The sequence below is a fragment of the Rhinatrema bivittatum genome, chromosome 13 (genome assembly GCF_901001135.1).
Source record: "Rhinatrema bivittatum chromosome 13, aRhiBiv1.1, whole genome shotgun sequence".
NCBI classification, from domain to species: Eukaryota; Metazoa; Chordata; class Amphibia; order Gymnophiona; family Rhinatrematidae; genus Rhinatrema; species Rhinatrema bivittatum.
Genome location: NC_042627.1, coordinates 68,154,883 through 68,169,655, shown reverse-complemented (window position 1 = coordinate 68,169,655; position 14,773 = coordinate 68,154,883). Strand labels below are relative to the sequence as shown.

Sequence of the window (14,773 nt, the reverse complement as noted above, 5' to 3'; positions counted from 1 at the left end):
CATGAGTATTTATGTGCAAATGTACCGCCCACGCCCCTCCCCTTTCTGAGAAGTTCTGAGATGTGTGCGCAGTGGCATTTACGCGCGTTTCTGGGCGGCTTTTCAAATCTTCTCGGTGTGCGTGAGCCTGACATGCTTGCTCATCCCCTAATGTGCACGTTGGGCGTTTAAAATTCACCTTTAAGGGTTTTTTAGTTAACTTGTGGTATGTTAAAATGTAGTGATTTGGGGCAGTTCCTCCTGTGACACGAGTTCCGCATGATCTCGCGTATTGTCACATGGGAAATAGTATTTCCTGAAACATTTCATTTATCAGACGCAAGACAGACTCCCCATTAGGAGTATATAGGCCAAAAAATGTCACGTCATGTTTGGGGTTCGATTTTGTTGTCGTTAGTTTTCCCTTTTTTTTTTTTTCCTTCATTTTTTTTACATTTCAGAAAGAGTATGCACTGTTTCTGAATGGTGCACACTAAAAATGATAAATAAAACTTGAATTTCATGTTTTTCTTCTATCGTTTTGTTTAGAAAATGCAGGAAACAACATGGTCAATGTCGTTGACATTGTCAGGTCAAACAAATGCTCATCCCTACACCCCATTACGGATGTTGGAGATGACATAGGATGGTGATTTCAGAAAATACCAAACCAAAAAAATCAAATCAATTCAGGGACATGATGGGGCAGTTTTCAGTTGTTGCAGAGCATGTGGGTTGAATCCAGGGACCCTCCTAGACCATTTGCAAAGTGAAACAATGACGATAGTTCCCTTTTGAAAGTTGTCTGCAGGGTATATGAGCCTAAAAGTACCTGTGTACTTTGTACCTCCTATTTCTGTAGGAGGTGGAATGGGGGCGAAACCCCACTTGTACATCTGAAACCTTATTGGAAGGCATCATTTTAATATGTCCTGAGCCACGCATGTGCACCGTTCAAGACCAGGTCGACTTCTAGCTGCTCTCTGCTTTCAGCCAGGTTAATAGAGCCAAGCTTTCCTCCATGAACACAGATGACTTTCTTTTTTTTTTTTTTAGTGCTTCTCTAAACAAATTCCAAATCTGATAATTTAAATACACGATATTCAGTTTCACATACAGTATGATAAAATAAGAGCTCTGTTTAAGGGTTGTCTGGCTGAAATGAGATGTATTCAATATCTGATCTTGATCTGAAAATCATTAACCTGCTTAATACCAGGAGGGAAAGTCTGTTTCAAACGTTGGCTCTTCCCGTTCACTAGACTTTATTTATAAGCCAGTACTGACGTAACGGATTGTAATGTTAAATAGTCTTTAGTTCAGTTGTCCAAACATTATGTTCCTGGGCTGTTGGGCAAATCCCCAAAATAAACTCAGTCCTTCGGTTACTGTGTGTGCTACCCCCACTGAGAGCCAACAAGAGAAATGTTGTTGCTCTTTTAATTTTGAGGATTGCTTTGTATTGTAGCACATTAATCCTTTTGCTGCTACGGGTCTGTTTCTCTTTCCAAGGCAGGCATAATCACTAGTGTTTTACGCTAAGCATCGACCCATTTGTTTGCAGTGGAAAAGTAATGCCCTAGAATAAGTGTTTAGTTGAGTGATAGCGTGCTGTCCGCTGAAGCTCTTGAAATTCAGCTTTTCCCTATTCTTGTTTCTAGTTAGTATTTACAGTCATTGACTTTGATATACAATGACAACTTTTTTTTAGCTGCTTAAAATCTGAGTGTTTGTGTGACCATGTATGAGCTAGATAAGTTTTTTAACAGCAAAATTGTCTTTATTACCTCTCAACCTTATTTATTTGTAGCTTTTATATACCGACATTCGTTTAGTAACATCACATCGGTTTACAATTAACGTAACATCTAGCAACAGTGCTTTTACACATGAACAATTGAACAGTTGAAGAGGATAAAGAAGTACAGACTAGATAAATCAGAGATTAAGAAGTTAAAAATCAAAGCACGTTTTAAATAAAATAAGCTAAAATACAAGTTGCAAAAAGTTACGAGGTTGAGGAACTAGTAAGCTTATAACTCCTATTACATATTGTGCAAAGAGAAATAAATTGAGAATATAAGCGGAAGGATTTGGAATATGTGAGACACGAAGGGGATAAAAGAAGAAAGGAAGAACATCTAAGGAATAGAATGGATAGAAAGGTAGACAAAGCATATATAATAAATATTGCAGGATAATAATCAAAAGACAACGACAAACCTTTTCCGAAGGAAAAAAATCAGCAGAACCAGGGGTCACGATTTGAAGCTCCAGGGAGGAAGATTCAGAACCAATGTCAGGAAGTATTTCTTCACGGAGAGGGTGGTGGATGCCTGGAATGCCCTTCCGGAGGATGTGGTGAAGACCAGAACTGTGAAGGACTTCAAAGGGGCGTGGGATAAACACTGTGGATCCATAAAGTCAAGAGGCTGCCAATGAAGAGTGGGTGACTCGCCAGAATGATGGCTACTGCCTGGAGTCAATACCCTTATTAAATAAACATACACAGGCTTACGGTGACTCCAACATCGCTCTAAGCTTCAACAGCAAGAGGAAATGTGGAAAAAAGGATTCGCACTCACAAAGAGGGGAGTAGCTGGCTTGTTACGGCGGTTTACTACCCCAAATCAAATAAGCCTGATACTTCACTTTCAATGCATATACAGCAAAGTTCTCTGATTCAACGGCAGGGGAGAAGAAAAACTGATACTTCACACATCCAGCAGAGCTCTCTGCTTCAACGGCAGGGGAGAAGAAAAGAGGGTTCGCACTCACAAAGCGGGGAGTAGCTGGCTTGTTACGGCGGTTACTACCCCAAACCAAATGTGCCTGATACTTCACTTTGATGCACATCCAGCATGGCTCTCCTGCTTCAACGGCATGGGAGAAGACTTATACGTCACGCATATCCAGCATAGCTCCCTGCTTCAACGGCAGGGGAGAAGAAAAACAACCAATAAGGGCTAATAACATAGTCTGGGTAAAACAAATAAGCATGGGTGCAGCTTGCTTATTGCGGCGGCTACTACCCCTAACGAATCAAGCTAGATATTTCACTTGGATGCAGCTCCATCACTGCTCTCTACATTAAAGGTGGGGGTGGAAGGGAAATTGAACCAAGAGCTAAGAGAAACAGATAAGTATGAGAGAAAATATGTGTGAAGCTTGCTGGGCAGACTAGATGGGCCATTTGGTCTTCTTCTGCCGTCATTTCTATGTTTCTATGTTGCAAAATTGAGCCATCTAAGGAATAGAATGGATAGAAAGGTAGACAAAGCGTATATATAATAAATATTGCAGGATAATACTATAAGTTGCAAAATTGAGCAATAAATTGAAGCTATGTAAATTAGGAGGTAGATTATTAAGGCATTGCCAATAAATGGTAACCTGCAGGGGGTATGAGGGGGAATTATCTACTGCTATTATGAGGGAGAAGGATCGTTAGGTAAATGCTTGTAAGAAAAGCCATGTTTTAAGTTTTTGTTTAAACTTTTTTGGGCATGATTCCTGATGGAGGTCAGGGGGCATGTTTTTCCAGCTTGTCGGCCCGGCTATAGACATGGCGCGTTCTCTAGTTGAGTTGAGTAAGGTGGTTTTGTGAGAAGGCGTGTGTAATGTAGCAGCGTGTTGTGTTCTGGGTGGTCTGGCATGTTTGCGGAAGTGTAGAGCATTATTGAGCCAGTGCATGTTTTCGGTATGTAGGGTTTTGTGTATTAAAGACAGTGTTTTGTCTTTTATCTGTTGTGCAATGGGGAGCCAGTGTAGTTCTTTGAGGATAGGAGTGATGTGTTCAGATCTTCGGGTGTTGGTGAGTATGCGTGCAGCTGCATTCTGCAGCATTTGTAATGGTAGGATGGTCGCTTTAGGGAGGCCAAGAAGGAGGGAGTTACAGTGGTCTACTTTTGTGAGGATGAGGGATTGAAGAACCATGTGGAAGTCACATTGATAGAGAAGAGGTTTTAACTTTTTTAGAGTGTGCAATTTAAAATAACCATCTTTTATTGTATTGTTAATATGTTTTTTAAGATTTAGCTGGTTGTCCATGGTGACTCCAAGGTTTTTTACACTTTGTGCGAGGGTGATTGCAGGGAATTGGGTAGGGGACAAAGTGTCAATAATATTGCTTCTCTGGGGGGAGATAAGCATGATTTGAGTTTTGTCAGAGTTGATAGCAAGGTTAATGTTCGTAAGGCGTGCACTAATGGCTGCGAGGGCAGAGTCCCAGGTTTTAAGGGCATTATGTAGGGAGTCGGTAATGGGGATGATGATTTGCACATCATCCGCATATATGAAATACGTGAGGCCGAGCTCGGAAAGAAGGTGACAGAGAGGAAGAATGTGTATATTAAAGAGGGCGGACCCTTGTGGGACTCCGTGTGATAGATTATATGGTTGGGATTCTTTGTTTCCATGCCTGTCCATCCTCACACATGGGTGACATCATCGGATGGAACCCGGCACAGAACTTTTGATCTCAAAGGTTCTACTGAGCATGTGCAGCTGTAGTTATCACCCTGCCCCCTAGGCAGAGTCCCTCAGACTCTCTTTTTTTTTTTCCACAGAGCTGTGTAGTCATGGTATTCAGCTTTGTTCTCTCCTTACAGTTTTTGTTCTGATTTTTTTCTGGAGCTGCAGCTGTTTTTCTCTTTCTTTTATCTTGCGATAGTTTTCTTTTTCTTTTTCTTTTCCTTTCCTTTCAGCTCTCTGCTAGCCACATGGCAGGCCTTAGTTACTGTGCAGTCTCGCAGAGTCTAATTTCATTCCTTAGTAAATAAATACTGCACTTGCAGTTTAGTTTCTGTGTCTGTTTTTGTGCCTTTGTCTGGTGCTGGCAGGACTGACAGAATGCAGTCCATATATGATTCGTGTAGGCCACTGAGCTGGGGACTCACCTGAATTTTACCCGGGCAGGAGTTCCATGTCATTTCACCAATCGATCGATATTGATGGAGGCTCAGACAGTGAAAGGATCGAGGACCACACAGTTCACGTGTGTGTGTGTGAGAGAGATCATCCTCTCCACATGCTAAGGAACTAGTCTTCACGGGCAGGAGTCCTGGACGACATAGCCTCTCCTCCTGCTTGCCAGTGATGCAGTGCAGTCTCCTGTGAGAGAGGGCGAGCAGGAGCCTGGGTAGGCAGCATTGCTGCTGCACCTTTGGTGTGCCATGCCTGGTATTGGTTGCCCATGCACATCCATTCCATGTACCTTTTGGTCTGATACGTCAATGTCAGGATCACGTCAGGGACCAGGACTGCATTGAGCATCATGGTCACCCTCGATGCCATTGAGGTGCTGTGGCTGCCCTCGTTGCCTTAACGGCCATAGACTGTAAGTGCCATACATACAATTGAGGGCCCTGGCTACAGGCTAGAGCCTTTCCACGCCATCAGCATTGGTGTGCGTCTTAGACACCATTGAGCGCCATGGATTTTTGTTGCAGCAGAAAAATGGCCATCAACCCAAGTGGCATCAAGTGCCATGTATTCTCGGTGCAGCAGAGTAGCAGCATCAACTTCTAGTGTCATCAAGGGTCTTGGACTGACGGGCCGAAATCAGGATCACTTCAGGAGCTCAGTCTACTATTGAGTGTTATGGAGGCCATCGGGTGTGTTGCCAGCAACGCCATTCATGGCCACTCTTGACTATGTTGAGCATCATTGTCACCGGGGTCACCAGGATCACCATTGAGCACCTTGGTTGCCCTTGAAGCTGTTGACCACAGGGATGTGGGTGCCCTTTGGGCACCATGGTCAGTATGGGTGCTGCTGGACTGTCAATGTCAATAGGCACCTGAGGCATCATTGATGGCGCTGTATGTCGTCGAACATGCTGAGCGCCTGTGGCATGGTCAAGTGCTGTCGAAGCCTTGGGTACATCGTCATTTTGTGCCATAGATGTGATCCATTGCCTGGTGATCATTGAGAGCACTATTGGCATTACAGTTGCTGTGCCATCGTGTACACCAGTGGACATGGTTGGATGATGCAGGACACCACCGCAGAGCACCATTGGTCACCATGGGTTTCCCTAATGTCGTTAAATGACTGATAAGGTGGTGAGCCATTCATGACACTATTTCAAAGGTTGTTATCAGCCTCTTGGAGTGTGATCGGGTATTGTGGGTCCATGAGGGTGAGACCACAGAATGCCGCCCACCACCATGGACCACTATAGTCTGAGCCCCAGTGGCGGAGGGGACTGTACATGCTGACTCCATTAGGGGTTAGTGCGACAGCAGAGTGCATAATGTGTGGTTGGGTATGGCGGGGGTTGTCTCCTCCTCCAAGCGCCTCAGGGACTGGCCGGCAGCATTCTCTCTCTCGTGAGCCATGCCGGAGATAGCGACACCACCATTGTTGCAGCAAGTTATCAGCTTCCTCATCTTTCACACCTTAGGGTACTATGGGACACTAGTGAGGAGAGTGCCATTACTCACTCTTTACATAAGAACATAAGGCTTGCCATATTGGGTCAGACCAAGGGTCCATCAAGCCCAGTATCCTATTTCCAGCAGTGGCCAAGCCAGGTCACGAGTACCTGCAGGATCCCAAGGGGTAGAGAGATTCCAAGCTGCTTATCTCAAGAATAAGCAGTGGATTTCTGTAACTCTACCTTAATAATTGTTAATTAACTTTTCCTCCAGGAACTTGTCCAAACCTTTTCTAAACCCAGCTATACTAATAGCTTTCACCACATCCTCTGACAACGAATTCCAGAACTTATTTATGGGTTGAGTAAAAAAAATATTTTCTCTTAATAGATTTAAATGTATTACCCAGTAACACTCTTTGATTGCATTTTGGCAGTGTGCAGCCACTGATTTCTAACGGGTGGTTCTTGGTCCTTGCTATGCTGTGGGATTCTACCCACAAGCGCAGTGATGGGATGCGTATGTGCACCACCGTCTGCAGGACAGGGTACCACTGCAGGAGTACTCGTCACCGTGCTTTTAAAGCAGATGAAGCTATTCTTCCAGTTGCTCTCTAGTGTACTTGTGTGTATGTTTCCTTCATGGCAACCACAACAGGTTATGCACTGCAGCCCCAAGTCTGACCTAAGATTACGTTCCTGGTTGAACCACTCTGGGCATGGATGACAGGAAGGTAGTGTCAGGAGTCTTCCCTTGTCGCAAAAGAGGAGTATGTCTTTTGAACACTCCCATGATAGCTTACATTTGAATCCCCTTCATGGGGAAGTCTTTGGGGATCTATCCCTTGGAGGTCCATCGCCGAACTGGAGCCTTGGACCTGTGGACGTTGGGGGATAACAGGTGTGATCATTTGACCATATACCTTGTCTCACTGTAACAGGTATTCTCCGAGCACAGCAGAATGTCAGTCCAAAAGAAACCCATCCACCTCCCCTGTGATTTGGTTCTTCATGTATTAAGCTATATCATGGACTGAGGGACTCTGCCTAGGGGGCAGTGTGATAACTACAGCTGCACATGCTCAGTAGAGTAGGTTTGAAAGCTCTAGAATCCTTGAGATCAAAGTTCCGTGCCGGGCTCTATCCGATGATGTCACCCATGTGAGAGGACAGACATTCTGCTGTCCTCAGAGAACACTTGTTACAGGTAAGCAACTCTGCTTTATCACAGCAAGTAATGTAAAGTTCTCTGTTTACTTACATGCAGGATAGCATACAATTAGGTCCTAGGTCATTTAAAAGACCAGCCTATCTGTTTCATGTTCTCTAGCTGTGGCCATCTCCTGTTTGCCACAAATTTTGGTTCTTCTCTTTGGGATGATAATGAAGATGATTAGATTTGTTTTGATTATCTTTTTCCCTTTCTTGTGATCATTTAGGCATGTCCTCTTCGGAAAGAACAGTAATCGAGCCCAAGGCCTTGATGACACGGATATGAACCGCCTCTACACGGCAACATGCCTCACGCAGATTGATGACAACATCATGAGGTAGAAAGTTGGAAGCTCAGAAGTATCCCCAGTTTCTCGATTCTCCCCCAGAGCGCCTCTGCTCTTTAACACTGTAGAATTCTCTTATGTGAGACTTTCCTAGGTTCTCAATACTGTGAAACTTCTGTTCTAACCATCAGATTGTAAGGATTTTGGCTTCTAAACAATAATGCATCTTACTGATGTTGATATTTGACTCTAATTCTTAACTGGAATTATTTATGCCTTATTGGGATAAAATCCTACAGTGCCTGAATGTAATCAGCTTTGAAGTGCCTAAAGACAGAATATAAATTAGTTAAATAAATAGATTTTTCTGCCATCCAGTTGGACAGCTGACCCCACAAAACTGAGTCTGATCATGTAATTTTGCAGTGTGAATTTTTTTTTTTTTTTCAAATGGTTGAAAGTTCTATAGACTTCTCAGTTTTTTATAGCTATTTATTTGTTTGACTCATTCATGAACTCAGAAAGCATTTTTTTGGGCCAGGCTATTATTAGAACCTCACGTCCTCAATGAAATAACCTACTGACTGCAGAGGAATATTTGGAAGACAATTTACAGCTTTTTAAATAAATGCAGACTTTATGGCATTTCATGTGTTTGCTATTTTGAGCAATAATGCTAAACTGTGTTTAGCTTTGGCTCCACGTTTGTACTGTGGGATCCTGATTTTATAAATGCTTATTGGGAGTGTTAACGTGCCAGAGGACGGGACTTAAGATGGCAGGATGCATACTGAGAGTCGTCTTATGGATGGAAGGCGAATGGCTTGTGATGTTTGTGTGAGAAGGCCGTGAAGAACCTCACGTGCTATGCCTGTGGATGTTCCGAAGGGAACAATTTCATAAGGGACATCAGTCCCCCCACCACTGCAAAAGTCCCTGAAGATGTATGATGTTAAAATGCAAAGCTGTGCATGCTGGAAAGGATGAAGGACTCTTTTTTTGAATGTGTTACTCTGGGGCATGTTCCCTATCCCAAGAGCACTGCAGTTGTCTGTGGGTCCTGACTGGGAGCTGGGTTCTTCCATTGTGGTTTCCTTATAGGCGCCACAGGGGTCAGAGGACAGCACTTGGGAGCAGTGTGGATGATACCTGTTTATTTGTACCCTGCCTGTTTGAGGAAAATCATCATGAGGAGATGATGCCAAAGCTCCTTGAAGTGCCTTAACAGGAAACCGCACCTTCTGGTTGCTGTACATTATATTTGTTTTATTTAAGGACATTTTTAAACTTTGGGCCATAGTTAATATCTGTAAAGCGGTTCATACATGCTATTAAAATAAAAATAAATAAATAACCCGCAAGCCTTCAAGACATCCATAATTTGCAAACAATTCAGACACAAACTACAATGACATGTGCCAAGTATCAACAAATCTGAGGTCATTTTGTGACACTGTCACACACTTGGCTGCTCCCAGGAGGGCTTGAAGCATTAAAGAATTTCACAATGAAGGATGCAACATTTTATGATTTAGCACGCGGTGGTGGCGGAGTAAGCAGCACACACGTACGAAGGAAATGCCACGTAGCCGATGCGTGGCAGACGTAAATCACAGGTCAATACATCTCAACAGAATGTATTTTATAATCGCTCCTGCTGCCACTCCAGTGGTCAATGCATCTCGACTACTCTAAACCAAAAAAAGCTGCTCACATGTGTTTATTGCTAACCTCTGGGACACAGTGCATGTAACAGATGTAAGTCTGCCCCTTGTAGGTAAATGAGGCATACATTTATATAACTTGGGGTTAATAATGATATCGTTTTTTCTTTTTTTGTACACCAGAAAGTTCCATGGCTACAAGTCACTGAAGGAGTACTATGAGAAGGAGAGCTGCATGCACTATTTACACAATGTGAGTTGTTTTAATTAAGATGCACTTTTACAGCTATTGTAAACAGCTATTTGGAGGATAACATCTCTAATTCCACAGGACAGACCCTTCCCCCTCAACAGCACCAAACTCTCACCCCTCCATCTCCTTTCCTGCAGCCCTTCCCCCTTCCTTTGCTGGCTGGCTCCCTACATATCTATCTGCTGATTTTCAGGGCCTGCTTGTGCCATTTGCTCCCGGCCGCTCCTCTTCCAGCGTGAAGGTTGGGGCTGCTGTCAGCGCTAAAGCACGTTGCTCACAGTGAATCTCAGCCCACGCTGTTCCCGTACTCCAGAGCTGTTCTCACAGTAATAGAAGTTTTCGTGTGCACTGCGCAGCTTTACATGATCAGCCACAGCAGCCTTGAGTTGGAGAAGGTTGTGAAATTGTGTTTTATTGCTGGAAACTAAAAATGCCAGTTTTCACATCAATTGGGGGATGGCGGGAGTTATTGGGGATTTATCTGCGTTAACCACTAGTTGGAAGCCCTAACTATAAACTGGTCTTGCATAGAGGTATCGCTACATTTCCACTGGCTCCTCTCCAGCAGGGACAAAAGCACTGTATGCTCGCCAGGCTGCTACAAGAAAAAATAAAATACATCTTCTAAATGCAGACTAGAATACAATTGTGATCAGTTGGGAGCAGAGAATCTGAGCTTCTTTAATGATCTGTTTTTCTTCCCTGGTTTCTCTCTGTTTCGGGCATGCTGAAGATCTACGTTCCGCTCATGCTGGTTAATGCTGTTGACGATCCTCTGGTGCACGACAGTTTGCTCTCCATTCCAAAGAGCCTTTCAGGTTTGTGGGTCACCGTGGACTGCTTTTCCCCTTGGGGAAATTGATTGCCGCTCCAAAACTCCACCCGCCCTGAGGTCACAGTCGCGCTTCATGGATGTTGTAAAGCGCTGCGAATTTTGTCTTTCTTTTTTAGTTCATTTGGAGCAAGTGATTACCGTAGCAAAGGCAGTTTTTGCGTTACTGCTCAGATGTGAAGGTCTTTCTAATGCTCACAGACCGGAGCTAGGGAAGATCATTTTGAAAGGGACTCTTGCCAAGAAAGCACTTTGCCTGCAGAAACGACTCTTTAGAAAACTGCGAGACCGACACGTGCATGAAATTACAATCATGCACGCGTTTTTACGAGCATAGGGGAGAGGTATTTTTTGGGGGGATCTGGGAAGGACTGGGACTTGCAAGCATTCTTTTTTATTTTAAGTAATATGTGTGCTAATTCTCTTGGCTAAACGGCGCGTACCAAGCAGCAGGTATAATTTGGGTGTGCAGAGTTTTGCCAGGATAACTTTCACAGGGGACATGCGTACAGCATACAGCATCCCGCCAATTAATCAGCTGCTTGTAAGATTATGCCCAAAATGAGCAGCATTGAAGGATATAGAATTAGGAAAGCATTCACTGTAGTTCATTCTAAGTCACTTTTCCACGATCTCATCCTGTAGTTTCGGGCTTGGGGGGGGGATGTGCAGATTGAAAACTAGGAACCCCTCGAAGTGAGCTTGTGATCCCTTTGTCAAGACAGTGCGACAAATAAGCTTTCAGACCAGTGCAATTACGGGATTTTGATTGATCGTGAAAACTTGTAGAGGTCTAAACTCAGCACATAGCCAGACAGACCCTGGGGTCTGGAAATCCCTTTTGACTGCCCTTGACGTGGCCGGATAAGGTTTTAACCGGCTGATCCCATACCTGGCTATGTCGGGTGATCTGGAGGCATCCTGGGGAAGAGCAGCATTATCCAGTTAAGTTAGCTAAGTAACACTAATTTGTGGCATTAACCGGCTAACATAACCAGATAATTTCAGGACATTTATATATATATATTTATTTAAAGACCATTTATAGTTCAATAATCCAGAGTTCTCAGTAGAGAACAAACAATTAATATAATACACATACAAATTAGCGATTCATTATTATAACAAAGAGCAGTACTAAAGTTAGCCAGACAAGCTTATCTAGCTATAACTGTAAGATAGCTAAGTATATTCACTGGTACACCCATGCCACTGAATATCCCGGCTAAACTGACAGATACATTTATCCGGCTGGTCAGTAGGTGAACATGGACCATTTAAAATCCACGTTACTTGATAGTTAATCTGCTTTTTTTTAAATAATAATTCTTTATATTCCTAAAGAGTTACAAAATTGAGATCCTCAATCTAAAATCACACCCATAATCCAGAATGGGTTATTTTTCACATGTTAACAAGAAACAAGAGCAGCCATGCAGTTCAGACCACACATGTAGATAAGATGCATAAGACAATAATTGAAAGAGATACAAATCAAGTTGTTATTTAAGTTACACATCTGTTAATTAACGTGAACACGGATGAGTGCTTTTGGACAGGCCTTCTGTGTTCCCTCTCAGAACAGCTGGCATGCCCATGGCTGCCTCCTCTGTGCTGCTTTTGATTTACTTCTCGCACAGAAACTCAGCTAACACCTGTGTGAGCGGCTGCAGGTGCAGCAGGGTAAAAGCCATACCTCGCTCGAAAGCAAGCTTGGCTGTGTGGACACAAAACTAGAAAGCTCCCTAATTGGCTGTAGAGTGGATTTGGGAGCCGTAGGGCTGCACCTAAGCCCTTTGAATTCTAATCTTTCCTCTCTTGATCTTACAGGAGCAAAGGAGAATGTTATGGTGGTGCTGCCGCTTCACGGGGGTCACCTGGGTTTCTTTGAAGGATCTGTGCTTTTCCCGGAGCCTCTAACCTGGATGGATAAGCTCATCGTGCAGTACGCCAATGCCATTTGCCAGTGGGAGAGAAACAAATCTCAGTGCACCGAGGCGGAACAGGCGGAGGCTGAACGAGTGACTGCGCTGCAGAATTAGCCTCCCTGGACGGTCTTCGGTGTCTCACTCCTCATTTCAGGCTTCGTGTATTCTTGATCTGGTATTTTGACCACCACCTTGTACAGTACAACCACAAGAGAAGAGGCCATGTGTGCACTGTGAGCAACATTATAAAAGCGGGTTTCTTCCTTTTGGCTTGTTGCTGCGCTAGGCCACTGTTGATTGTTTGTTTTTTTTCTTTGGGGGGCCTCTCCTTCACCTCTTTCTCATAGATGGTTACAAATCCATGGGATATTTATCATCTGCCTGGTTTGTGCATTAAAATCGAGCAAAACAAAGTGCGTATCTTAAACATTTCAGTTGTACTGGCATTTACCATTAATTGATTACATTTTATTTTCCCTTTAGAAACTTCAGTAAGATATATCGCATTAAATAGCTGAAATTGTTTGGGTGGAGCTTGGACATGGAATGGTGAGCCAGAGAAACCCTAAATCAATCTCTGGAAGAAACCAGTAGTTTACAGTTGTGAAATTAAAATTGCATACAGTGAATTTACAGGATATAACCTCCAAGAGGGGGAAGTGATGTATGGTATAAGGAAAATGCTGTTCTTAATATACCATTACATTCGGAACCTACAAGGGCATATTCCATGATTTAGTTGAGGTAAAAAAAATGTCAGTTTAAAGTTGCTTCCTTGCGTTTAGTAACTTTTGCCAAAATGAGGTGGAATAGATTTGAATGAGGGCATGGGACATCCGCCTACTTGGGGGTTGGGAGGGTCTTGATTCTGAGACCTGGTAAATTCTTGGGGCACTTCTTCCGGTGTGAATGCAGCTTTATACGGAGACTGAAAGAGTGGCTCATATGTGATCCTGAACCCTGTTTTTGTAAAGATTTGATTTCCACACTTGTCTTGTGTGTGTTTTTTCATTCTGACATGTTTGTCTTCTAGTTGATGAGGAAAAAAAAAAAAAAAATTCTGTAGTTGTTTCTCTACTTTACTTAAAGGTTAATTGTGGAAGCTCATGCACGACCAACCCTGGGCTTTAGTGTGGTGAAACAGTTCTCGATCTATCACGTGAAGGTCTGGGGGGGGGGGGGGGTTGGAAAAGAACACATGTAGATCGCATTTTGAGCGCACGGACGTTTCACCTGCTCAAACAAGGTTGGCATAAAGTCTTGGGAGTGCCTTGTACCCGTAGCAGCTTTTTGAAGGGAAAGCATTTTCATGCCTTGAGGTGCAAAGCACCCAGGCAGGTGGTGTGACATGTGTCCTTGTGAGTATAATCATGCACTGGCCTTATTTCCTTTTATTTAATCCCCCTCTCTGAAAACGTAGGAACACGGAATTTCATGTGCAGCTTTCTTTCTTGACTTTGAACATTGACTTCCACATTTTTAATATTGACCTGTTTTGGTGATTAGTATTTAAGGTTAAGTGGCAAGCTCATTTTTTGACTCTTCAATGACAAGTGAGATGCTCATCACTTAAAAAAAACCCAAAAAAACCCCAAACCCTTAGAAAGCAAAACTTCCAAACATGGTGGTCAAATGCGGCTTGTCTTTTTTGTTTCATTCCAGTCGTATAGTTGTGGCCAGTTATTTCATACTTTCTGCATGGTTAGTGTGTCATTCTCTTTTCTTCTCAAGCACTGTCCCCTCCAGTCAGCACTTTATTGAGTTTAGCCTTGATTTGCATTTTAGACACTTTAATTAGATGTCCACTGCTAGAGTCTAATAACATTTCTGCAGACAAAAATTCCTGTGGCACTAATAGGCTCCTCTGCACATTCTCATTAGCTTGAAATTTTCTGTTAATTAACAAAGCAATAATGAACCTACTGTAGCAACGGTGCATTTTGACCATATCAGGAAATATGGAACTTCTTCCGTTTGCCTTAGGCCTGTAAGTATGGGCCTGTTGTCTTGAACTGTGGGAAATGTACATTGTTGCAAGCACTAGAAACTTTGGGTGGTTGTCTTCAAATGGCAAAGCAGCCGACCATCTGTCAGATCCTTCTGTTCGTACATCAAGCCCTCCTTAGATTGTCGAGCAAGGATGAGGACAGTTGGGAACTTGTTTCAGGGTCTATCTGCTTAGCCCTGTCAGTCTGTACACCATAGGAAGCTGTGTAATTCACTGGTGAATTTACTGCGT

At 43.3% G+C, this 14,773-nt stretch overlaps 1 protein-coding gene across 3 annotated transcripts in view; it reads left to right on the top strand.

Annotated features, from left to right (window-relative positions):
* The window catches only part of ABHD2 (abhydrolase domain containing 2), an 81,758-nt gene that overhangs the window by 59,950 nt on the left and 7,035 nt on the right, over positions 1–14,773 (top strand). For 2 of the 3 annotated variants that reach the window (XR_003852323.1, XR_003852322.1), the window contains exons 8-11: positions 7,798–7,908; positions 9,705–9,774; positions 10,508–10,592; positions 12,437–12,767. Coding sequence is in view for 1 of the 3 variants with exons in the window: in XM_029574445.1 (XP_029430305.1) it covers positions 7,798–7,908; positions 9,705–9,774; positions 10,508–10,592; positions 12,437–12,648 (478 nt within the window). In the remaining 2 variants the exon portion in view is untranslated. Of the gene's footprint in view, positions 1–7,797; positions 7,909–9,704; positions 9,775–10,507; positions 10,593–12,436; positions 13,734–14,773 lie in introns of those variants that run through there. The other variant, XM_029574445.1, reaches the window with a different exon arrangement.